Source organism: Photinus pyralis, unplaced genomic scaffold (assembly GCF_008802855.1).
Source record: "Photinus pyralis isolate 1611_PpyrPB1 unplaced genomic scaffold, Ppyr1.3 Ppyr1.4_LG5, whole genome shotgun sequence".
Lineage (NCBI taxonomy): Eukaryota > Metazoa > Arthropoda > Insecta > Coleoptera > Lampyridae > Photinus > Photinus pyralis.
Genome location: NW_022170596.1, coordinates 24235113 through 24260438, shown reverse-complemented (window position 1 = coordinate 24260438; position 25326 = coordinate 24235113). Strand labels below are relative to the sequence as shown.

Genomic DNA, 25326 nt, shown 5'->3' with positions numbered 1-25326 from the left:
ATTTACATATTTTTTAAAAATACTAGCCTCTACAATGATTGAGAAATGGAACAGGTCATACTCTTCAGTCTTGTGGTGGGTAAATGTCCGGATTCAGTCCAGTCTGATCCGAAGCCATTAGCATGAGGATTAGGGGTACTAGAAAAATCGTACGTGCTGTTTGGTAATGAAGCAGGGATATATTTAAATGAAATGTTTTTCTACGTTGAAAACAGTGTATTTATATTTTACATAATTTAATAATAGTACTTTATATTTTTGTTGATTGAGATAAAAATTTATAAGGGGTTGTTTTTAACGGTTGAAAAGTTACCAAATGAAATTAGTAATCTTTTAAGCAATATGATGAATTATTAATGTTTTGAGGGTAAATACTTTATTTTAATTAAACCATAATAGAGGTTGATTTGTAAGGGTTTGAAATATTCTGAAAATAATGTTCCAAAGCATCTAACATCTGAACCAAATTTTATTCACCTTTTAAGCTTTAATACATAGTTTTATAGGTTTTAGCGAAAAGGAGTTGTTTTTCTTCAAAAACTATAACTAAACTTCTATAGCGTGAATCATTTTTAAAGTCACTGAAAATTACACACAGAGACTGCACCAGGAAACCCAGAGAAATAGAAGAATGAGAGAGAAATAAGCTAGAAAATAAGGGTAACTGAGCTTCTAAAAGGGGAAGTACATGCAAAATAAAAGGACGTTATCACTTTACCAGAGAATTATCCAACTTGCAAGTCTGTATCAATTAAGGTCCAGGCTGTTTCTCATGACCAGTTCCTAGGCTCGTAACGTTAGGTCTCAGAACTTTAAATTTGATTTTCCCCAATAGAACAGTGGAAATTTAGAGGTTATCGCAGTGAAGAAAAAACGGTAACAATTTATTGTAGAAACGGTTAAAATATTTAGCTTGCCGGCACCTCCATTTAGCCCATTTCTAAACTACGTCGGTTAATTGATCTGAAATTTCGGAAAATTTATTAGACAAAAGATACTGAATTATTTGTGGCTGAAATGCTGAAATAGTTTATTCGCTAATTAAACATTTCATCTATCTATCGTTTATTTACTTAGGTACTTAATAAATATACCGGAAGAATTTTAAACATCAAATATCACTGCAATGATGAACCTAATTGAAATCTCTAGTTAATACTACAGATATGCGATTGTATACACTAATGGAGAGTTAATATTTAGTGTTGTATGTAAGGAACACAAATATTTGTACTGACAATAATGTAAAATGAATAATGAGAATCTAGCTAAACATACACCACAAATACAATTCTCAAATTTGATCTACGTAATACCCAACGCCTCAATCATCGTTCCAAATACCCTTCAAACTTAACTAGAGGTATCGATGAAAAAGTTGCGTTTAGAGAGTATTCTTAAATAATAACTAATTCAACAAATATTGAATCCAGGCACTGACGTATGGAAAATACTTTTATAATCAGTTCAGAGTGTTTATACAATTGCGTGATAACAAGTTTGAACATTGATGAATATTTAAACACCAAACAAAACTATAAAATATTATTTTATATGGTAATTTGAGCAACATCAATTGCAAAAGTGGCAGAGAACTAAATTCATACAAGCAGAAGGTTTGTACAATACTCCTAGGGAAGACTTATTGTTACCAAGAAAAGATTATTGCAATAGTACTAGCACCCAGAAAATCTGAAGCACTACTCTGCGTATGTGTTTGTTTAGGATTTACCTACACTGAAGTTACTTGGAAATCAAGCTTTTACAAAAAGATAGTTACACCATTTAAAATAATATTCTTATAGTTTCCGTAAGCAACATTTAGTACAAATATCTTCTTATTTTAATTTTAACAACCTGTTAATATGTACACCTTAAACTTCATAGGCATATTAAATATAATTATAGATACATTAGGACTATGATATAACATTTTATTATAGAAAAATTGTATAATTCTGTCGTACAAGAATCATCTCATTCACTGTTTAGAAAGGTCAAAGAAAATTACAATAAATATCTATCACACAATACTCTTTTTGTCAAATATCTGTAGCTAGTTGTGCTTGTTGGATAGAGACGATCACCTCGGAATAGTTTACCAAATTTCTATTTAGAATATAATTATTCTTCTTGATGTAACGCATTTCGCGTGCATTACAGCAAATAATGCTATTAGAACGCACTACAATTTACAAATATAAAACAACTTTAATATGTTTAAATATATCAGTCATGTAAAAATCACACAATATAACAACCTGTATCGATACAATTCGATTTAAATAATTAACAAAATAACCTATCATTTTTAAAATCGTACTAATCGTCCCAGGTCGGGAAGGAGTCTTCGGCAACGAAGAGATTGCTGGAGCCTGTTGTTCGTTTAGTGTTTGGGGGAGGCTTACTGATAACGGAACGGGTGTTCTTGCTTTCGATATTGTACTGTTGTTCCATTTGGTATTGCTGGCTGTTTGGTTGACTTGCCTGACTTTGTTGTACTGGTTGCGACCAAGCGTTTGACTGGGACCAGACTGCGTTCGGGTCCCAATCGTAGCTCGGCTGATTTTGACTGAAAAATATAAATGGAAATTGTATCCTTTCATTTTATTTCAGAGAGTTCTCATCACATATAAGCGAGTTGTACAGGAGCAGTCCGATGTCAATGATTTTTACTTTGATATGCTTTCGATACATGAAATCAAAAACATTTCAACGTGCGTAATTAATATTCATATTGTTTAAATGATAACCAATCACTTTTTACGAAAATTATGATGTCTTAATTCAAATGCAATATTAATTTATTGAGGTGAACAGTGCAACCCTCCCTACAAATCTTTGTGAATGCTTTCGAAAAGAGCGTTCCAAAAATCGAATGCTGATCAAAATACGTTTGACTTTTGACCTTGCACCAGGGGGTCCACCCCGCAACCCAATATCCATTCACTTTTTCCTTTGGTTATGGCCTATCTGTGTGCCAAATTTCAGCATCATTAGCGTTTTTGAGTTATTGTGAGAACGGCCCAGGCTTTCAGACTTTGTTACGTTTGTGATGAAGTAGCTGCTCGCAATACTACGCCATATTTAATAAATAATAAATACTTCGCATAATTGTTTTATACAATCTTTTTAAAAATTTTCGTGAGAACACTTATTCATAAAAATGAAATTTGGGATCAAGGAACCTTGAACATGAAAAGAGAGAACAAAAGAAAACAATTTTCACAATAAATGAAATAAATTCATTTACAACTCCGGTTTTTTGTGTTCTAGAAAAATTCTCGGAGACAGTCGATAAGCAATTTCAAGTGTAAATGAAAATTCCGATAGAAACAGCTGCTGGTAGAAATTGTAATGCAATTATTCATAAAAAACACGCGAAAAGCTGTCGTATTAGCTCATACAGGAATTATAGAAAGATTTCAGAGGAAATGCAGCCAAACCACAAAATTATGCAAGAGTTTGTCAATTGTAATACTACCTATTTTACCATGAAAGGTGCATAAAAATGCCATCCTCCAAACTAGGCATTTTCACGTCAAATTCGTACATTTGGGTCCATTTGCCCACAAAAGTTTTATCTGTGCACATGTCTGCTCAAGACAATTGCATACAAATCCTGTACCTACCTATTATTTAAACAATTCATCGTGGCAAACACGTAAAATGGGAACAGAACAACTTTTCGAAAAATATCCGGGTATATTAATTTTAATAATCTAATCTCTTCGACTCTTATGCCAGTAGCCCCAACCTTTCATAGTGCAAATGACACTTCTCTTAGAAAAGCTAATCTAAAAAAAACACTTTCAAATTCAGAAAAGAAAAACCTTTCCAATGATGTGTTGTTACCTGACTACAATGTTTCTAATTATAAGTGGTACAGAATTACAAACATATCAAAGGAAGAATCATTAAAATTGGACCTGTTCCATAAAATTAATCAGTTTTTAAGGATTCTTAAGCTATAATTACACGATTAAGCGGAGGAGGATTCGGGAACAGTCTGCATATTGTGCTATTTGGCATGCTCAAAGTATACTTAGAGTCATTTGTAGGCCGCATGGGGAGCAGTTTGAATATATCACGAACCTAACGCCATAATCTTCAAAATTTCTTTTAAAACGAGGCCCAAATCAAAATATTGCTATTATTATATAGCATTAAATTCTATACATTTTAGCGTATAATACAACAGCAAAATAGATTGATAAATGGACATTTTTGTGGGTTATTTTCTGTGGTAAAGACTTTTCTCAAAACAATGTAAAAATCTAAATAAAAAAATCTTGCTTTAGATTGATACGTCATAAAAAGTCAAAACAGTTTTCTCATGGTACCTATCCACCTATTTTATGTTGGCGGTCTTTGCTATTAATGTTCTTTTAACGATCATATTTTATTATGTATTAATTTTAGTGCGTAGAATCCAAAACAATTCGTACTTTTTCGATTAGACTTCTCAATCAAAAGTTATGGACTAGAAACCAATTTCGAAAGAAAATTCAAAGGGCTGTAACTTTTGAACTAGTAGCCCAATCTTGGAACTGTTTGAAATTATGGATTCTACAGGCCACATTCTATGAGAAAATTTTTTTCCGGGTCGATCTGAGACAATTTTTTTTTCGGGGCCTCAAAAAAAGGCAGTGTATAACCTTCCTTTTTTACCAAAAATCGACTGCACCAAAACTTCTCGGGAAAACACTTTTTCTTATTAATTTTGGTGCGTAGAATCCAAAACAATTCGTACTTTTTCGATTAGACTTCTCAATTAAAAGTTAAAGTTAAGTTAAAGGTATGTTGCATGTATCTGGTCTCCTCAAACTCTCAAAATACTCAGACATGATGGAAAAAGTGCAGAAAAAGTTCATCCGAGTAATGTTTTTTAGGTCAACCCACAATTATCCATATTTGATCTCTTACGGTACCCAGCTTACTTAAATAGTACTTTCAGCTTAAATATAAATTAGGAATTTTATTATTTTGTATAGTGTCTGATTAAACAAATAAATAAATAATTAGAAGTAGGTAGTTTCACACTCCGAAATCGATCAGGATTCTACACATGGTGATTTGACGGACGTGAGACAGTCTCTATCAAGATTTTTAAGATCTCAATACTATCCAAGAAGATTTCTAAGACAGGAAATAAGGTAAAATTTACATTTGAGGTTGCCACTAAAACCGTAGTGTTGCTTCGCACGAGAAAAATCAAAAAGTGTTGTTCTAATGTTGTCTATTTTTAAAATTTTACTTATAGTACTCACTTATAACTGTTAACTGCTACAGGTGATGGTGTAAATGCTGGTTTCGGGCTATATTTATCCATTTTTTCGTGGTCCGTCACTGTGAGCTCGATATTTTGGTCTATGTCGCTTTCCAACGAACTGTGCTTGATACCATAGTAGAAATACATAATGAAACCTGAAAAAAATTAAAAACAAGATCAGTAGAATATCCCGTACACTACAATTTTGATGAAGAAAATCTCACCTAACGTCATCCAAATTGTAAAGCGCACCAACGTTAATATGGATAATTTAAAAATAAGGTAAATATTAACAGTTACAGCAATGGCAGGTACAAATGGCAGACCTGGAGTCATAAACATTAACGTATTTCTACAAGTGAAATGTTATGAGACAGTTTTTTGCTGTGCGTTTTTACCTATTTTGTGGCTTTCTTGATATGGCGAGTAAAACCCCTATTATAGCGAACAAGAACAAAAATAGAAAAAATGTTGTGGCACCAGTCATGTTGTGCATGCCACAAACAATGATGAGATCAAAGATAATTATGAGCAAGTATAAAATTCCAACCATCTTCATGACAAACATTCCAGATTCTTCAGTTGGTGGTCCAGTGTCAACCCACGGAAAAATTGCGGGACAAAGATATGTAGCTGCCTACAAACCATTGTATTAAATCCACGTATGGTTAACTGGCCAACTCACTTGTAATCTACGTCCTAGATAACCTAAGCTAGGGCCTACGGTAGCACCTACCACACCACCAGTACTAGCTGCGCTGCTAGCACCATGTAACGTACCTAAAATAATCTTTACAACAGAAAAACTACTATATAGTTTAAAATTCACCATAAAACTTATTTTCCGTCCTATCGGATACTAAAAATTGGTCATCTCTCATAGAAAAATCTTCTTCTGGTTCATCTCCAGGCAATGTGTCGTCGCTGTCTGGAGAGCTTGAACAATAAGCGAACGTCACGTTAGTCTCCCGATACACTTTGGCTCATACCTGCGCGTAACTCTCCTAACCATGACTCGTTGTGTGGTTTGGGTGGGAAGCGGAGACGGCGCCGGAGTAATTTGTATATCTAAATTTGAATCAAGCGCGTGCTTTAACGATTCTGGATGCAGCTGGTTACTGTATAATGTTTGGCCATTGGGAACTTGAGCAAGGGTTTCTTTCGTGGGCGATCCTCGCAAAGGCGTTCTTAAACTTTGAGGCAACAGCTCCACTAAGTTTGTCGAGTGGGGCTGGTAACGTAATATCAGGACGCACGTTGAGACTAAGGTGTACGCGAGAAGGGTACCTGAAGTACGCCTGCGGTTGGTGAAAGTGTTTTTCTGAGTGTACCTTACCTATGGACATCATTTGCACTAAGACTTCTAATTGTATTAATAAAGCAGCCAGAGACGCCGCTAATCCACTTGTAAATGTGGCTAAGGTGGGTGTTCCCGTACTTGGCCACACTTGCGATAGTGCTCTACAAAGTGCAAGTTGGGTTACGGTATTGAGCCAGGGAACTTACTTGAAGATGAGACCATCTTGTGCCATGGCGTATACAATTCGCGGCATTGGGAACATGGACCCAAACATACTGACTGTGAGTCCTGCAAGAGCGCCTACAGCAACGATGTATTTGCAATTATAAGCTCCAACTTCTCCAAACATTTTTACAAGCGCGGAATCTTGGTCGATTCTATTATAGGGTACTGCAACACACTTTAAATCTCTGATTTCAACAGTAGCAAATTACCTATTAGTGTCAACACCATAGAACTGGTGACGTAAGCCGTCAGGATTATAACTAAACTAACAATAATCGCCATAGGAATGGATTTTTTAGGATTATTCGCTTCTTCCCCTGTGGTAGCTATAATATCAAATCCAATAAAGGCGTAAAAACACGTAGCGGCTCCAGTGAATACCTAATGTCAATTAGTAACATTTAGAAAGAAAGGCACTTTCGCATACCCCGGACCAGCCGTAAGGAAGAAAACGGGAGTGCTCCGACCAATTGCTAGTATCTACATAGAACATCCCCGCACCCATTATGAATACCCATACTGCTAAATTTATGGCGTTTAGTACGTTATTGAAAATAAGAGATTTTTTGACTCCCGCTGCTAATAAAACCATCATTAGTAATGTTATGACGAACGCTAAAAAATCTGGGGGTCTTCCTAAAAATGCCCCATTAACGTTTGCGAAGATTGTAGGCCATTACCAAATATCGTCCCTACGCTATCTTCTATAGCTTCACTAATGGCACCATTTGATAAAGCATTAAGGCAGGCGCTTAACGCGCAAGCGCAGGCACTAGTACCAATGAGGTACTCGAGTATCATATTCCATCCTATAATAAAAGCAATAAATTCTCCAACAGTTACATAAGAATACATATATGCGGAACCAGTTGTGTGCGGAACTCTTACACCAAATTCGGCATAGCAAGCTCCTAAACGGGGTTAGTATCAGTCGATTGCACGTATTAGTTTTACGCAGTTTCTTACCTGAAAATATGCTAGCGATTGCGGCTATGATAAAGCTAAAGACAACTCCGGGACCAGCGAAGTTTCTAGCCACCATTCCCGCAACAAGATACATGCCAGTTCCAACACAGCTTCCAACCCCTAGCGAAGTGAGATCTAACGTCGTTAGGCATTTCTGGAACAAAAATTTCTTGACTGAAGCAAACCTTACTAATTGCTATTTATTATACAACACGATAAAGGGATGTTTTAACCATCGCGTGAAAGATGTTAATTTACGAGATGGATAGTTTCCCTTTATCGTCGTAAATAATACTTTATTTTATAGCAGAAAAATAGAAATCATTATAAAAATTCTGTAGGTTATTCGATATCGTGCTCCGCTTCCTATTTTGAATAAGAATGACAGATGTCATTGAAATCCACAATGATTTGTTACACTTTATCTACTCTTGGCGTTAATGTGATTTAACCCTTACGGTTAAAAAGACACTTAGCCTACTCATTCGAATCTATTAAAATGTCCATTTTTTTTGCTATAAAATAAGTAGGTACATTTTTTCATATTTCAAGAGGGATTTTGTAGTAGCCAGGTTTTGTTTAGGGAAATCTTCCTTCAGAACATTTTTTTTAATCAAAACGATTTTTCTATAATCAACGTGTAAGAATATTAACCAGGCAAGAGCCAAAATATAGATTTTTGCTTTAATTTCTATCAGTAACCATAACACGTAAAAGAATACAATTAACAATATTAGCTAGATTTTTGGGGCCCGTGTTTTATCGAAAAGAAATGGTTGTTTTGGTCCTTTCTATTATATTGAATTGTTCATATTATGCTCCATGTCCGACATATTGCTAATTTCTTTAATGACCTGGTAGATTTTTTTATGCTTACAATATTCTTATTGCCACAATAATATTCCAGCAAACAAACCGGGTTATGACGGCTCACATTCAGGGCGCTTGAAAACCCGTAAAAGCTCATAAGACATAAGTTAAAGACCTTAAATTCCGTTGAAGGCCCTTGAAAATTCTTAAAGACGCATTAGCCTTTAAAAAAGAGCTCTTCAAGGTTCGGAAAACATTTACTCCAAAGCACTTGCAACACTTTTTATAATTGTTTGGAGCTTTTGGAGAATGTGAACAACCCTTGAATATCCTTTTAAAGACCTGTAAATATCTTAAAAAAAGCTGTAAAAGGCTCGTGACCCTAAAAGTTAATCATCGGTTGGCCGCTTTTCCGCTTCAAAAATTTAGTTTTGAATGTATTCTGTTAAACATAGGCAAATTTACACATATACCGCGTTTGATTCGCGTAAATACAAAAGGCTTCCGATTTCACTTACCCACGCGCAAACATTGCTGTAAAAAGATTTATTCGCCGTCGAAATTTTTTTGCAATGTTCTGTCTGCTGAGAAATATCCTCGCGATGTATGAAGATTCGTGGTAAGATCTCAAGAACAAGAACGTGCATTTACTGATTGAAATCTATTCGAAACGTATTCGTAAAAACATATTAGGTAGCGGGAACTCCTAAATTTCGGGTACGTCATGGAGAAACGTGTAAACAAATTCGGATTTGTGATAAATTGCGAGTTACCTGCAACTTTATATGTGGGCGAATAAACCAATTAGGTACAGTAAATTACGGGTTGCAGAAAAACTTTTTATCAGTCTGATTCGTAGCAAGGTCTTTTATAAGTGGGAAATAAATGCGAAGGAACATTTACGAATCGGAGAACCGCTTTTCACATAAAAAAAGTCGCTCGCATATTAATGACTTTTGTTCTAAGTAATTTTAATATTCCTAAAGGAATTGACCCGTAAAAATTATTTGCAGATTTGTGTTGTGTTTATCGATAAGAATTGAATCCAAACAAAGGATTTCGGTTATTTTGTTTCATTGGTTGGAAAATTGCATTTCATTTAAGTTTTGTTTAGCATTCAGAGGTGTATATTTTAAACAGTAATTCATTATGTGGTAAAGTTGAATTTTATATTTATTTAGCCATTATTGGCTTTCTCCTCCTTATTTATCTGACATGTGCTGCCTACTCTACAACAGCACGTGGTCGCAATAACACATCTCGTATTGTGTTCTAGGAAAATGCATTAAACGGTATTTATTGTATGGCCTATAATTCGTCAAGTTTGGAATGGGGCGAATATTAGAATTCCAAACCTGTAATGTTACATGGGTAAACATTCTGAATGAGTTTATAAATAAGAAAGTATTGAGTAGTTTAAAGTGACGTCAAAACTTTTAACATTTTGTTCATCACCTACATTCTGTTCCATTAAAAATTGAGATGAGTTGGCTATATGTCGACACTTTCGCTTACTTGTAAAGTGCTTACTCTAAAAATTAGCATAAAAAAGATATTTTAAAGATTGATACCTTTTCCAGAAAAACTAAGACATTTCTTAATAATTCCTATCGCATTTTTTTTGGGTCTCCACTGAATTATTCGTAACATTTTAGACATTTTTCCTTCGATCTACTGGGGAGTAAATCGGTGGAATTTGCTCATGACATCGCCTTTTTCTTTTAATTTTTTTTATTTACTTGATGTAGCCATAGGAATTTGGTAGTTCCCCATTCTATGGTATCTTCAGTCTTCACCGGGATTTGTGTATATTGTTTTTAGAAATCTAGTTCCGTCGTTGCTATTCCCACAAGTGTACAATAAAATAATGTATGTTCAATGCGTAACAAACATTTACACTCACTGAAAATTAACGCTTTACATCACTTGTAGAACAATCTTCTATTTCCTATTCAGTTATACTTTATTAAGCGGCAGAGCAAAGCGATGCAAGCTTTATAGGGGAGTCGATGGTGTCCGTCTGTCCGTGAACACGATAATTGTCAAACGTTTGGACCGATTTGGTTCAAACTTTGCACAGTTGACCTATATGCTACAAGTAATAAGCCTATTGAAAATGGTTCAAATCCAATGACCCCGTGAGGTCACGCTTCTCTGTCCCTGCCAAACGCTTGAAACTATTCGGTTGAAACTTTGCACAATAGACTTATATGCCACATGTAACAAGTCTATTGAAAATGGGTCAAATCCAATAACCACGTAGGATCACGCCTCTATGCCTCTGGCAAACGCTTGAACCTATTCGGTTCAAACTTTGCACAGTTAACATATATACCACATGTAACAAGCCAATTGAAAATGGGTCAAATCCAATGACTCCGTGGGGTCACACCTAGGTGATATGCCGCTTTTTTAAACGCTCTTTATGGGTTTATTCTATTTTTATTATTAAAACACAATTCACGTTATTATTTTGCGTACTGGCTGTGGCAAGAGAGCCACAGGTAATACTTGTGCGAAATGGTGGTCGCTTTGGTTTTGAATTTGTATTTTGTTCAGCAGAGGAAAATTTACACATATACCGCTTTACCATTAAATCTTATTGTGATAAACAAAGAACTTTGTATGTAACGGCATACGGCAGGTAAGACTAAAGACAATTAATTGATGCTTGGTCGCAACAAATCCTAGTTAATAAATTGACCAAAATTAGCATCAACACAGCGGAACATTGGCTTATAATTCCTATGCATAATCACAATCTCGATTATTAATTCGCCAGCAATTTATTATGTGATCAAAAGGAATTTTAGAAAAGGGTCAAATTGAGCATTAATACTTGATCACGAGACAAGTATTGTATTTTTTGTATTTCTTGTTATGATCCAAACAGATATTTTAAGTCAAATAACTTGGCAAAAAAATTAACTTAACGCCTTTGTTTTTTTAAATATATTCAATCAACTAAGTTCACATGAGTATTTGTTATACTTGAATTAAACCAGAACCAGAATTTCAGAAGTCAAACTCCGCAAGGTAAGGGGTATAAGAACATCTTTTATTACTGAGCTAGCCGTTGGTCAAACAAAAATTAATTGTCACAGTGAAATGTTTTGCCAATAGATTCAATTTTATTTTCTGCAAGTGAGTTCTTCGACCCTTAGAAATGTATCTAAGCCGTTACATGTTGTGATATTGAGAGTTTGCATTGCTTATAACTTTATACGTTAACCTTTATTTAGGTGATTATAATTGTTCTCTTTAGCAATTGGCAATGCGTATAATGTGAAGACATACTGAGGGGTGCGTATAGGTAAAAAGGAAACACCTATGAAATCTGCCAAACACACGTATCCATATACAAACAAACTTGACGTTCTGCAAAGTTATCGAATTACAGCGAACTTAATGCTTCGCCACATCTAAGAGAATTACATCCCGCTACTGTCTCTATATATTACAGCATAATAATCTGCAACATCTGTTTCTGTTTAATTGTAATGAAAAGCTCTAGATGTAACCCCTATTATAGCTCACTGTGAATTTGGTTTGGCTTGTTAGCGTTGCTTCCCTGTTATGCCATGCATCGTAATCAGCTAATACCGGTAGGGAACATTTCCAATGGTTAAGCAAGTGTTTCTCTAATATTTGGATAATATTATTATATTATAATAATATTGGTGGTTAGATTAATTCGTGTGTCTGCAGTATGTCTTAACTACACGAGGTAAGGCCTTACTGCAGTGGAATGAATTAAAAGACCCATTAATAGGTATGTCATAAAAATAGTTGACATTTTCGATTACATCGCTCGTTTGCTTATAGAAGGCAATTTCTTACCTATTAAAAAGACATTAAGTACAAAATCGATGCCAACATTAAAACCGTCAAGTTAAGTTTAAAAATTTCATTAAAAAAAAATTGGCGAGAAATATGACAACTTAACCAGTATTAAACTGTGCGGATATTTATTAGAACCGTCCGGATAGGCAGAAAAACCTATCCAATCGAGAATTAAATCCTGAAGCTAATTGTCTTTTTTTCTTTCTTTTCTCTTCCGATGCGAATTCGCAGTTGTTTCAATTCTAAATGGCGATTAAGGAATCAGCGAACATGATAATTTATTTATTTCCTTTTCTCTTAAGAACTTTATAACTGATTACGAATTTAAATGTCAGCATTTATAAGTGAGAAACAAACACGACATTTTCATTTTTTTTTACAGCGCAAGATTCGGTAGATATTTCATCGGATTCTTGGTATGTCTTTCTATTTTGAATTGATTGTTTTCAAGCAATAATTGTCACTGTCCGGTATTCTCTCTAACCATTGCAGTCTTTTCTTTTTTGTAAGATAAAGGATACCATTTTGCTTATATATATCTGGTATAGTTATCTATTTGCCCCTTTTTCGTAATACAATTGAGTGTGTAATTATAGGAAGAGGTATAACGCTTTTGGATTTGTGTGTATTGCTGTAATGTTGGTTGCATACCGTTAATTTATTAACCAAAGTTGGAATTTCTTACTCTTCGATTATAGTGCCTTTATATTTTGGACTCTTTCTTTCTCTTAGCTACCATTAGACCATACCTGGCGCGATGTAACCCAAAATGCGCTTTTTGTTTAGCTAAGTTGACCCCAAGCTCTTGCACATTTATTTTTCTTTAATAACCACCAGACTATCTCTTTTCCTTCCTCACAAAATCGATGTTTCTCCTTCGTTGTTCTGTATCTATATTTTCATTGTTTCTTTTCCTACTCTTTTAATACCTAACTTATTTGATTAACTCGTCCTTCCCTATTTAATTAACCAGAACTAATAATTTTTTCCACGGCATTCCCAAACCTTTCTGGCATCTTGCGTTCATACTTATTTCACTAAATCATTAATTTTTTTTCCTTTTTCCTCCCTTTTTTGCCTTTGAAAGTATTCTTTCCATCCTTCTTTCATTTGTATCGCTGTGGGCAATGGCATGGGATCACTACACCACCCCTAGAACACCTGTCCAGCTAGCTAAAAACAAATCAAAATTGAAACTTCGAATGCTGTAGTCTCTTCTCATACACATCCGGCATCTGCTAAAAGAAAAATCTTAAAATAACTTAAANTAAAATAACTTAAAATTTCTCAATTTGAGAAACTTGGTGGTCTCAATCAGTTTCTGAATATTCCAAAGAATTGATTACACAACTTTTGATTTGGTAATACAATATTGACACTTTGAACAACTGTACAATTTGACGCTATCTGACCAGGTTCCTTGCATTTGTAACACTTTACCTTGTCATCAGATTAAGAAAGTAGGATATTCTTCGTGTTCAAAGATATAGTTACAACTGAAGAGGAAATAGTAATTGAATCATCTGCCATTATAAAAATTTGTCGTCAAAAGCTATATAGACATTGGAGAAAACAATTTAAAAAATGGTTTTCAACAGTTCTTCAATCACGTAACGTTTATCAAGTGGCTGGTCTGAATTTCTAGTGCGGATTTTTTGGAACGGAATTGTTATTTTGAACAACACGGGTATTCATAAACCTATGGGCACAGAGTATTTTGTCTGAGCCTATGGGTATGCGTACTTTAATAACTCAGGTAATAAGAAAGTGTCTTATGCTGTATACCATAAAATCGACGATAAAAGCAATGACCTGATGTTACGAGCCGCAGTTTTAATGATAAAATTGGAGGTGGAATGGGTCTAGTGAAAATGTGAAATAGCTTAAATAGCGATGCGTGTTAAAATGGTCAAGAGGTAGAAATTGCATAACAGATAAACTATAAAATTGACAAGTGGTGGGATTAAGCAATTGAAACTAACGGGGTTAGTTTGTCACTAAGGACTAGTAGACAGTAGTTGAAAACTGTATGAGACTTTGTCATCATAACACAGCTTAACTCGTAAAACACATGCCTTTTATTTGACACAGAAGTTTACGGACCTGTTCCAATAATGACGTGTTGTCACGGACGTGTACCTCAAACGAAAGGAAGGTTTAAGGGAACGTGCCTTTTCCAATTCTTTTCTTTTATTTTCACGCCTACACTTTCCTGTGTGCAAATAGCAATCAAACTTGTAACATGCACAACGAAAACACATTGTCTTTTATGTACATCTGTCGCGAAATGTTTGTATGGGAAAACGGTTTTGTTTTCTTAACCTATTTCGCGTGCTGGGCACAACGAATATTGGATAAAGAAATGAAAATGATTGTGAATGTAAAATGTACATATAAGTAGGTAGCAAAAAAAAAACGTGAAGGGTTTGTTTTAGTCATAGCCACATAGTAAGGATTTAAGTTACTAATCTTAAATTTTTGTCCTGGAATGTTTGAAATGCAGGTTGTTAGCACTCGTGGGGCCAGGAAGGGAAGTTTTTTGTTCATCAGGGAGGTTTATTTGAAGTTTAAACGGTGTTATTTGGAGAAGTAGGGTCTTAATTAGAAGGGTTAGTTTGCGTTTTTACGTTGTTAGGCAGGGTTCGGTTTTGGGAATGGAATGCTGAATTGAGCAGGCTAATGTACATGATCAAAGAGATGAGAAATGAAAGGAAAACAATCCGAAGTTAGAGAAAATGCGGGTAGAAAATAATAGGAGAGTAATTGAGGGTTGATAATAATCAGAAAATATGTGAATACAACATTAGATTCGATTGCAATTACGATTTTGGGTGAATTTTATGGATGAGGAACTAATAGGAAAATTAATAAATGGAATAAAATTGAAGATTGGGAATTAGATAAACATGAAACATTCGTATAATCGAACGTTAAAGTTACTTGTGAATGGTTTATTAATCTTAGGATAATTTTAACAGGTTTTCGTGATTGATCTAACGGTATCTCTAAACTGGCGTTTAAATTTTTTCGTAGAATTAGGCAGTTAGAATGTTTGAGATTTATAAGAATAAGGGTACAGTAGTTTAGGTTTTATATTACAAGTGGAACTGTAAAGATAGATTTGTAAGCAGTGGCGGTAATTAAGAATCTTCTTTACTACGTATTTCAATTCAATAGAGCTTTGTTTTTTATAATAGCTTTAGGAAGTCTTAGACTCCGGAGAAACGTAGATAATAAAACTATTTCTTGAGAAAAAATGGCGGACTTAATTATTAAATGTCGTGTAATGAAAGGCGGGGGTAATTAACACCAATTACGAAAGAAGAGGTCTGTCCGTGTAAAAGTTTCAAGGGGAAGCTATGTTAAGCTGTTGCAAAAAAATTTCTTAGGATTTTACCATAGCGAAAGTTCGTTTTTTTTTTCGAGCAACTTCTCGCAGAGATTTTCCGTCGGCGAGAGGTTAAACGGGTTGTCTAAATTTAAGCGTAAAGAAATTGTCACTACCAGCAAAACGTGAAGGGAACGCTAAACTAAATTTGTGGATGAAGTTATATTAAAATAAAAAAATGTATTCAGTTGAGGAGGAATCGCTAAAACATGACCTTTCGTAGTTATTGTATGATAAAAAGGGAAGCGCGAAGTTTCCGGCGCGTATGCTAAAATAACGTTAAAAGGATTGACCTTTCTATTTCGAGCTTTTATTAGGTATTAGGTAAAACACTTATTGGAAAGACATCCCTAAAAGGAAGTCGTACATAAAAAAATGTAAAACCTCGATAAAGCTCGTTAATCAAAAATTGTCGAGATAACGAAATTTGACTTGATTGGAGGTAACTGTTCGAAAAAATTAAGCTCCTGAGGGCAGCGATTCCCTGGTCAATTAGTCGAAGAAAAAATTATCCGACGGAAGGGTTAACGCTGCATCTCTATACTACTGTCGATCTAAGGAGGGTGGTTCGGCCCCATTAATTAATCTGTTTATGGGGTATCGTAGTGTATTTATATTATTACATATTAAATTAAATACCGCAAAATCACCCAGGCAAACCCCGTGTAATTGAGATTCTACTCTTGGAAAAACAGCGTTTAAACTTTAATAGCATTTATGTGAATAAATCATTTCAAACATTACAGGACAAAAATATTAGATTATAGTCATTTAAAATTTAAATCCTTACTTAGTGACTAAGCTATAAGATATGACTGGTGAGCTAAATTAACAACCCCATGATTTTAACACTTCACAGAAATATCATTTTCAATTCATTTCTACAATATCCTCTCGCAGTAAGTGAAATACGTCAAACAAAAAGTTTACATTAATATATCAAAGCGAGGAGGTTTTCCATGCAGGCGCTTCTTTGTATTGGTTTCGCAAACGCATTTGACAGATGTAAAAGAATGATACACATTTGATTGTTATTTGCACACAGAAAATTCTAGGTGCGAAACTAGAAGGGAAATATCGAAAGAGACACCGTCTCTTAAACCTTCCTTTTCCTTTGTGATACGCATCCGTGACAACGCATCGTTATTGGAACAGGTCCGTAAACTTCTGCGTAAAATAAAAGGCATGTGTTTACGTGTCAAGCTGTGTTATGATGACAAGGGCTGATACTTAACAGTTGTAATAGTTTTCTGTGACAAGCTAACCTCGTTAGTTCCATCGCTTAATCTCACCAATTTTGTCACTGTTTTATTACAGCTTGACCAAGTCCCAAAGGATGGTACTTTTAGTTAATCATCCAATTTCTACCCCTTGGTCATTTTAACTTGCATGGATTTAAGATGAAGTAATGAAAGTATACGTGTGCGATATTTCGGTTTATAAACTTTCGCACCAAATACACCCTCCACCCTCAGTGTAATCCTTTAACTGCGTCTCGTAACATCAGATCATCGCTTTTATCGTCGATTTTATGGCGTATATAGTTCCAAAATAAATTTTTATTATCTTAGTTTACATCAAACTACCCTTGTTTTTATGAATATCGTTTTGATCAAAATAACAACCGGGTTCCGATTGAAAAACATAGGCAAAAGTTAAATACATACATACAACAAAAATCTTATAGCTGTGAAGTGAAGTATGCCTATTAGCATACAGGATGAAAATTTTGATTTAAATTGGCATGTCATTTTCCTCTGTTCATGACGTGCAATGCTTTTTACAGCGAAAATCCTATATCTTCAAAACAACATTTTCTTCAAGATGTTTTTTATGGCAATCAAAATTATAATAAGTTTGCTACCAATCTACATACTTTAAAATTCTGGCCAGTGGGGTACGAATGCAGAGTCAAGGAGGGGCATAGCAACCACTATTTTATATTGCATATTCCCAGGCATATATTCCCATCACCTTTTTTTATGCTATATCAAAAAAGGGTACTCTTTAATAGATGTAATGAAAACTAGTAGTTGCATTAAAAGAACATGCCTCCGTTGACCATACGCCACTATACGGTCGGAACCGCCTCCTTACAATAATATAGAGAAAATAAATCCTGACACTGTAGATTGGAACCTTCCCATGGTAAAAAACCCCCAGCGAAGTCAAAAGTTCTAGGGCGTTAATCCGTGTGTTCACGAATTCCAAGTATATTAAAACCGGAAACGCTTGTCATTAACGGGCTTGATAAATGAGTGTGAACACTACTTTTCTTCACAGAAAAAGAGAAATTTGTTCCCTATATGCATCTGGTATTTCACTCTTACTTTTGGTTAATATTTTTTCAACTGAGGGCACTTATACTAATTTCGGAGTTGCATATTTCAACAATCAAGTTCAATCCTCTCGACTGGCTTTTCGAGACACCACCCCCATCAAACAAAAGAACTCCTTCCTCCAGTATTTAAAAATAAACGCCAATTACAATAAGCCAGCTTCGAAGGAAAGCGCTCCCACTCACGCCGAAAATAATCCATACAATAAATCTAAGTAAACAATACGCAAATACAAAAATTCTAAAAAGAAAATTGCACTAATGAAATAAACCAATTCTGTGCTTATTCGTAAATAAAATATAATAAATATACAGGGTGTCCCGCCATCATTTCCGGTGGGCCTAAATAACGTCGACATAGCGTTCTTTACACAACAGTATGTGTGAGCTCTTTCGGGTCATTATTTTCCCTCATTCGTATTCAGCCTTTTATTGCTCGATGTAAATGTTGAGGCTATTCGATTTAAGTCTTCGTCAGGATGTGATTTTGTTATTGCTTTTATATGTTTGTTACTTATTAATCAGTTCTATTGGTGAGAGGGCTTCTCGAATAAAGCAGCACCGAGCGTACGATTGTTTCAAAGTAGTTTTTCATTTTAGCCTTTGAGAACTTTGAGAACAAGGAAATTAATAACGTGCGTGATTAATTATTCTTTTGACCATAAACCAAAAGCCAGTGAACATGAATAACGTAAATTTAATCAAATTTCCGGTTTTGATGGCGTTAAATTAGATCGTTTCATTGGAAATAAAAAAATAAACAATTTCGATATAGGGCATCCTCAAACACACGTCCTTTTTACGATTGCGACATAGGGATTTCCTTTGTCTACTTTTAAATGAAACCCTTCTGCAAGACGCCTAATTTTATGCAAGCAAAGTTAAGTTTCTTATGGGATTCTCTTCCACAAAAATGAAAATGTTCAGTGTCATATCCTCCATTAAAACTGAGGGTTGTTTACGGTGTCTTTATGTGCATTGGATGTAAACAACCACTAATTTTAAAGTCTTCACAGAAAATAAGTCTCAAAGTGTTACCGGCACTGTGCCAATTGACATTATCCACTTTTGCTTCAGTTGATTACCTCGCACACGAACGAAAATAAAATTAGGGAAGCCAAAGCAATAATATTCCAATTAATTAATATGACAGTAAGATCTGAAGTTATTTTGGTTGCATAACATAGGCCTCCTTCAGAAGAGTTTTTGTCGTTGAAAAGTAGACATAGGAAAACAATTACCGCAAATCCCTATGTCTACTTCTAAATGAATATCACTGTACATATATCACGATTTTTTTACACCTTTCTCAAGTACTAATGAACATATTTAATTAAACCAAAACAGAGGTACCACAATCAATTTCATAAAGAAAAGATTCAAAACTATAAAAATGGCAAATTATGCACAACGTGTACCAGTAGCTAAAACAATGCAGTGTACCGATCGGAACATGTGAATTAAGGAAAATTTGACCTGGAAATTTATCTCCACAAACACCTCTAAAAGAGAGCTTACTAGGTTCTTTAACGCGCTACCTAGATATTCTGTTCAGAAGGTCTGTAAGGAAGGTCTTAAGTTTCTTCGAATATTACTAAAAGGAGATTCCTAAGGTGTTTTTGGAAGGTTTCCACGAGCGCCTATAAGAAACATTTGAAGTGAAATTCTGTGGAAAACTCTGGAAATATTGCTGGGCGCTCCACGCTCAAGATAAAATTCTACGTTCCCCACGTTGGGCGCCACAAATTAAATGCTGTGTGCAATGGCAACCGTTCACTAAGCCACTCACAAAACATCTGTCCAGCTAACTCAATTTAATAAAGACACACACACAATCAAATAACACGAATCTCTTAAAATCCAGGATTGTAATTTGGGGCCAAACTGATACGAAACTGCTCATTTAAACACAACACAAATTTATTCGATAATTGTAGTAATAAAAAGTGGCGACAGTGCCAGCGACAAATACCACGCTACAAAAGCTCGATCAAAACAGGCTCAATCAACTCTTTATTACCTTATAATGTCAATAATCCAAATATCCATAAAACGGACGCGTACATACACACTAAACTGAATTCACCTCAGAAACTCTACCTCTTTATTGCATAACACTTAAACCTTTCTCCGAATATGTTACTTATACCAAAACTGATTCTTAACTCGAACTCGATTATTCAAATCTCTTAATTCACGAATTAACTTTTCTCAATAAATTTATAATTAAACTAACTGACTGTCTTTAGTACATCCGAAAACCGAGAATCCGCAAGCACGGCTCCAGTCAATGGAACCGACTCTACCCAACCCCAAACCGTGGCTGCACTTTTTAATTCTTTAGTTAAAATACACAAAATCTCGCGCACGCGCGACAAACATCTGTTTACAAACTTAATTAACTTTTAGCGATTAACTCTTATCTACGACTGGAGAAAAACATGAGATAAACTTTTGAATTTTATCCAAAAAAATATGGAATGCTATGGAATTTTCTATTATAGCGAACACAGTTAATCTTCAGATTAAAACAAAAAGCACGTTTGGAAGGAAATAGCCCATGCGATTAACACGGTGGTAAATGTTTTCGGTAGAGTCAACTTCGTAAATACGTTTAGCTACTTCTGCGTTTTCCACTTCTATCGGACAATACTCGGTAAATTGCATGGTTGAATAATCGCGTTGCATCCCATTTTTACCGGATGTTTAGAGTTTTGTTTTCATGACAATTTAAACAATTCAGTATAAACATGTTTGAAGGTTTTTCAATAACGTGAACTGAAAACAAATATGATTCTCCTTTTTTCGAATAATCTCCACTAAAACTTTAAAGTTACAGCTTTCCGTTCCTTAAGTTGATCCTAGCAAAAGTCGGATAAAGTTCTGTTGCAGACACCTCTAAAATGTAGAACTTCTCAAGTTAAATCCCGCTACGTAGCTTCGGGTTTAAACTTCACGAAGTGATGAATTGTTATACATTATCTATGTACCTACACAATATATGGGGCAAAAGCAACAAAAACTCGATATGTTCCCGTAAATTTTCTTTTGCGTCAGTTTCACGAAACTATTGCAATATTTAATACCGATCGATCGAGTTTGTTTCAAAAGTGTTCACGGCACGCAATATTACGTCGAAAATATAAATAGACTACGCATTAAATATACATTGACTTTCAAATGAAGACTTTAATTCCTCATTTATACGACATGAATTTGTCACCAAATTATGTAGGTATTAAAACTTCCTAATTACCTACTTTCATGTTGGGCAAACTGTTCAACAACCCGAGGCAATATTTTATTAGCTTCTGTTAATGAAATCAGTTACCAAGTATGAAGAATTAATTAAAGCTGCACTTCTGCTGTAGCTTTTAAGCTTAATTTTTATGGTCGAGTGCGAAACTTAATTCGTTTAACCAAGGGCGTAGCCAGTCGCAGCTTCAGGGTGGGGCAAAAGTAAGAAAAAAATGTAATTAAGTATATAAGTGTATAAATGATTTATTTTTTGCATTTCAAACCACCTATGTGTACCTGCGAGAACTGCCTAGTTTTCCAGATATCTTTACCCTGATACAATGGTACTTGTCACCATATCATTGTAGTAAGGTTACGGGTCAATAGATGACGCTATTTATTACTTAAAGTCACTAAATATAGAAAGTACCGCAATCATCCGCCATTTTTGGGCAAATTTGCTGCCAACTTAAAAAAATTGACAAATAAAATCTGAATAGCTGTCATTTTTTATAAAAATATATACAGATATCTCCAAACAGGTGGAACAATCCCTAACATTAAAGTTACTAGAATCTGGTAACTTCCGCCATTTTTGGGCAAAAATCATGCGTTCTCTCTCTAACACACGAGCCCAATGGATTGCGGTACTTTCTATATTTAGTGACTTTAATAATACTAAAGTCACTAGCTAGACACAGCCAGCAAGTTCACACAAACATGCGTTTTGTCGGATGGGTGAGGGCCAAGCTAGGATGGGGCAAATGCCCCACCCTGCCCCAACGTAGCTACGCCCTTGCGTTTAACGTTTACAGTGTGAATGACTACTACGTTTGATTATGAAGAGTCTTTTGAGATTATTCAATGACTTGTTTATAAGTTAAGTGTGGTCGCAATGTTCCCAGTTCAAGTTTATTTTAATGGGCAATAATTGTCCATGCTTTATAACTAAAAAGGTAACAGTCCATGTAGGGACGTCTTTCACAAGCTTTCATCATTTTAAGTACCTATTTTATTATTATTTTCTTTTTTTATTAGCGCTTCTCGTGTCCATAAATTTATGAGTCACTCTTCAAGGGCTGAAATGTTTTCCTAGAAGTATAAAAATTAATAATTCGTTATAAATTGTTCAAATTAAGGTATAAAGTGCATAAAATGAGTTTAAAGGGTCCCATACGGCAAAAAATAGCACAAATTTATTGTACATCCGAAACTTGGATATTGCAAATTCGGCAGCGCGATTACAAATAATCAACTCTAACCTTCACTAAAATTAGATAACGCAAATCTCCTCTCCTTCTATTTAGGAAGACAAAAATCGCGAACGTGAAACATTACAACCCTTACAGAAACGGAAATTATATGCTTATCTGCTGATGTTCATTTCCAGATCAAATGTACCGTAAAAGCCACCACTCGTAGAGAATCAGAGTAAACAACACGATTAGATCTCAGATCTACGCAAGGGGTAAAAAAGGAATCACACGAGGAAGTAATTAAATCAACCCCATGAACAGGCGAGTTAATTCCGCACTCGGCGGCGTCGTCGTAAATAGAATGTTACAAGAATGAAAAGTAGTAATTAGTAATTACAATTAGGTTTAGATGAAAGAATCGATTAGTTCGTTGCATTTACAAATATGCAGTTCAGGTCGTTTGCATCACAGAGTTCCGGCAAGTTTGTTTTGAGTAATCCTATTAGCGAGTGCCTTTCCTTTAATTTAAAATCTATGCAAAGTGTGTATGCAATACCTACGTGGTTTGATGTAGGATAAAATCCCCTGGATTTTATTATTCGGTGAGGGAAAATTCCGAGGATCCTCAAAGAAAAAAGTATACAGGAACAAGTAAAAAGATTGCTCTAATTTACTATGCATGGAATTTTAAAGTTAACAGCAAAACTAAACATTTAACGTAGAAGCAATTATCTCTCTACAGCAACTGTTACTGTTTCTTTTTAGTGTAATAGTTTGTAATTACCATACGAATACTAAGTTAGGCATTTTTGCTGTTTATCGAGTTTAAAATATAACGAATTGCACAAAAACCACGTTTTTTCGATACGATTGAACAAATACAATGTCGGAGTCTTTGGTATCTATTGTTCGAGGTCTACATCGGGGCTGAGGACCTTTATTTCCCAGAGGCTTGCCATCTATCATTTTTAACCTTCGTTTTATAATAATAAAAAAAGTGACATATGTATTGGAACCCAATCGTTATGTTTTAATGTAATACATAAGTTTCATTCTTCCGTTATAATCCAGTTAAAGGTTTAAAGCAAAAGTCACTTGAAGTTAATAGCAAATAACACTTCGACGGATTTGAATGAGCTTGGTATTAAATAAATCTATATCGTGTAATAACATTTGAACACTAACTCTTGTTACAATAAGAGGTTGAAACCCGGAAACGGAATATCGGGTTCGTCTTTACACCAATATTGAACTTAATAATGGAAAACCTAACTAATCGAGCCACTACACGAATTTTATTTACAATAAAAAAATCTGGCTTTTACTATATCAAACAGATAGAAAACCATTAGATTTAAGCGTTCAAGAATATCCCTAATTTATGGCAAAATAACTCAAATGTTTATTAATTAAAACCCTTAAAGGACACGATGCGTATTGAATATAAAATAAAAAAACACATTACTTTATTTATAATACATGTAAAAAGTACCCTGTAGTCCTCCAACTTTGGAAAATTGGATCACACCCCAATTAGGATTCGAGGAAATAAAAATTTGTTTGTTCAAGTTAACCTTAGCGCAAGGAGACTTTTTTGTTTGCCAACATCTACGACGTTTTGATATCTACGACTTATTTGGTTATTTTTAAGTTCTATTTTCTGAAAAACGCACTCGATGTCAAGACAAATCGAACCTGTAGGTTAAGCATTAGTGTTTTGGAAGAGTTTTCATCATGAAGGGTCTTTAATAGAAGACCAGCGAATTATCGCTTTTACAATTCGAAGGTAACGATGAATTTTCTAAAAAATACCTTGTAAGGTAACAATGCGGAGGTTATTTTATTTATAGAGTCTGTGAATGCTGCCTTAAAATTAACTACATTGGCGATTGCTAGATGTCACTATCTAACAATAACAAAGATTTGCGCGCAATAACATTCCCCCTTCACGTTATCACTACACTTTATTCAATTTAAGAGGGTCAAAGCAAATGCCTTCATATATCATGTAACAGTAGCATTACACATCATAGAAAGTCTACAGAGTGTCAAAATTGGAGGGTTAAATTTTCCAATAAATTTTATGACTGGGGGAATTGAAAAAATCCGTAAGGAATTGGTGGAAATGATCATCGATTTTTCTTCGTAATTTCATTTCTATAGCGCGCTGTCATCTTAATAGCTTTAGGAAAGTCTCAGATATTAAGGCTTTTGTTGCAAAAATAGCAGACAAAAAATTATGCAGCTCTGAGATCACCAGTTCGCATTACAGAAATACAAATTCAGCACGATTTCCGTTTGTGGGTCCTATAAGGACAGCCTAGTTTTTCTTGCATTCTAGGAGTACAGTGATCATGATTAGCTTTTAAAGCAAAATGATGACTTATTGAACATTATATTGGAAAAGGTGATAATTATTTAATAAATTTTAAGACCTTTGGGCCTGGACCACTGGAGGATCCACCGCAAGTATCTAGTTTGTTAAATTTCGAGTAACTACAGAGCTCACGACATTTGTTCAGCGGAAAATTGATCCAGAAAAGTTTTAAAAGTCTTTTGGTAACGAGGGCATTTACTTTACAGTCCCATATAAAAAGTTAAAACAAAACGTGCGGCTTTGGATAACGGGATTGTTAACCTCGCAGAGAAAAGCTAACAGATATTTGGGCCCCGCGTTGGAAAGAGTATTTATGACAGTTTACACGGAAAAATTCTAGTGAGTATCCGCGAACGTTACTCGTTGGATAAATG

At 34.8% G+C, this 25326-nt stretch overlaps 1 protein-coding gene across 3 annotated transcripts in view; it reads right to left on the bottom strand.

Moving 5' to 3' along the window:
- Nucleotides 1–1017: 1017 nt before the first annotated feature.
- Nucleotides 1018–25326, bottom strand: part of LOC116172719 (probable cationic amino acid transporter) — a 35330-nt gene continuing 11021 nt past the window's right edge. For 2 of the 3 annotated variants that reach the window (XM_031489984.1, XM_031489986.1), the window contains 13 exons: nucleotides 7764–7917; nucleotides 7478–7708; nucleotides 7225–7433; nucleotides 7007–7178; nucleotides 6779–6962; nucleotides 6609–6733; nucleotides 6262–6559; nucleotides 6102–6208; nucleotides 5958–6052; nucleotides 5671–5909; nucleotides 5497–5624; nucleotides 5271–5427; nucleotides 1018–2572 (listed from right to left, as the gene is read on the bottom strand). In XM_031489984.1, coding sequence (XP_031345844.1) covers nucleotides 2323–2572; nucleotides 5271–5427; nucleotides 5497–5624; nucleotides 5671–5909; nucleotides 5958–6052; nucleotides 6102–6208; nucleotides 6262–6559; nucleotides 6609–6733; nucleotides 6779–6962; nucleotides 7007–7178; nucleotides 7225–7433; nucleotides 7478–7708; nucleotides 7764–7917 — 2349 coding nt within the window. In that variant the 3' untranslated portion in view covers nucleotides 1018–2322. The remainder of the gene's footprint in view (nucleotides 2573–5270; nucleotides 5428–5496; nucleotides 5625–5670; nucleotides 5910–5957; nucleotides 6053–6101; nucleotides 6209–6261; nucleotides 6560–6608; nucleotides 6734–6778; nucleotides 6963–7006; nucleotides 7179–7224; nucleotides 7434–7477; nucleotides 7709–7763; nucleotides 7918–25326) is intronic. The other variant, XM_031489985.1, reaches the window with a different exon arrangement.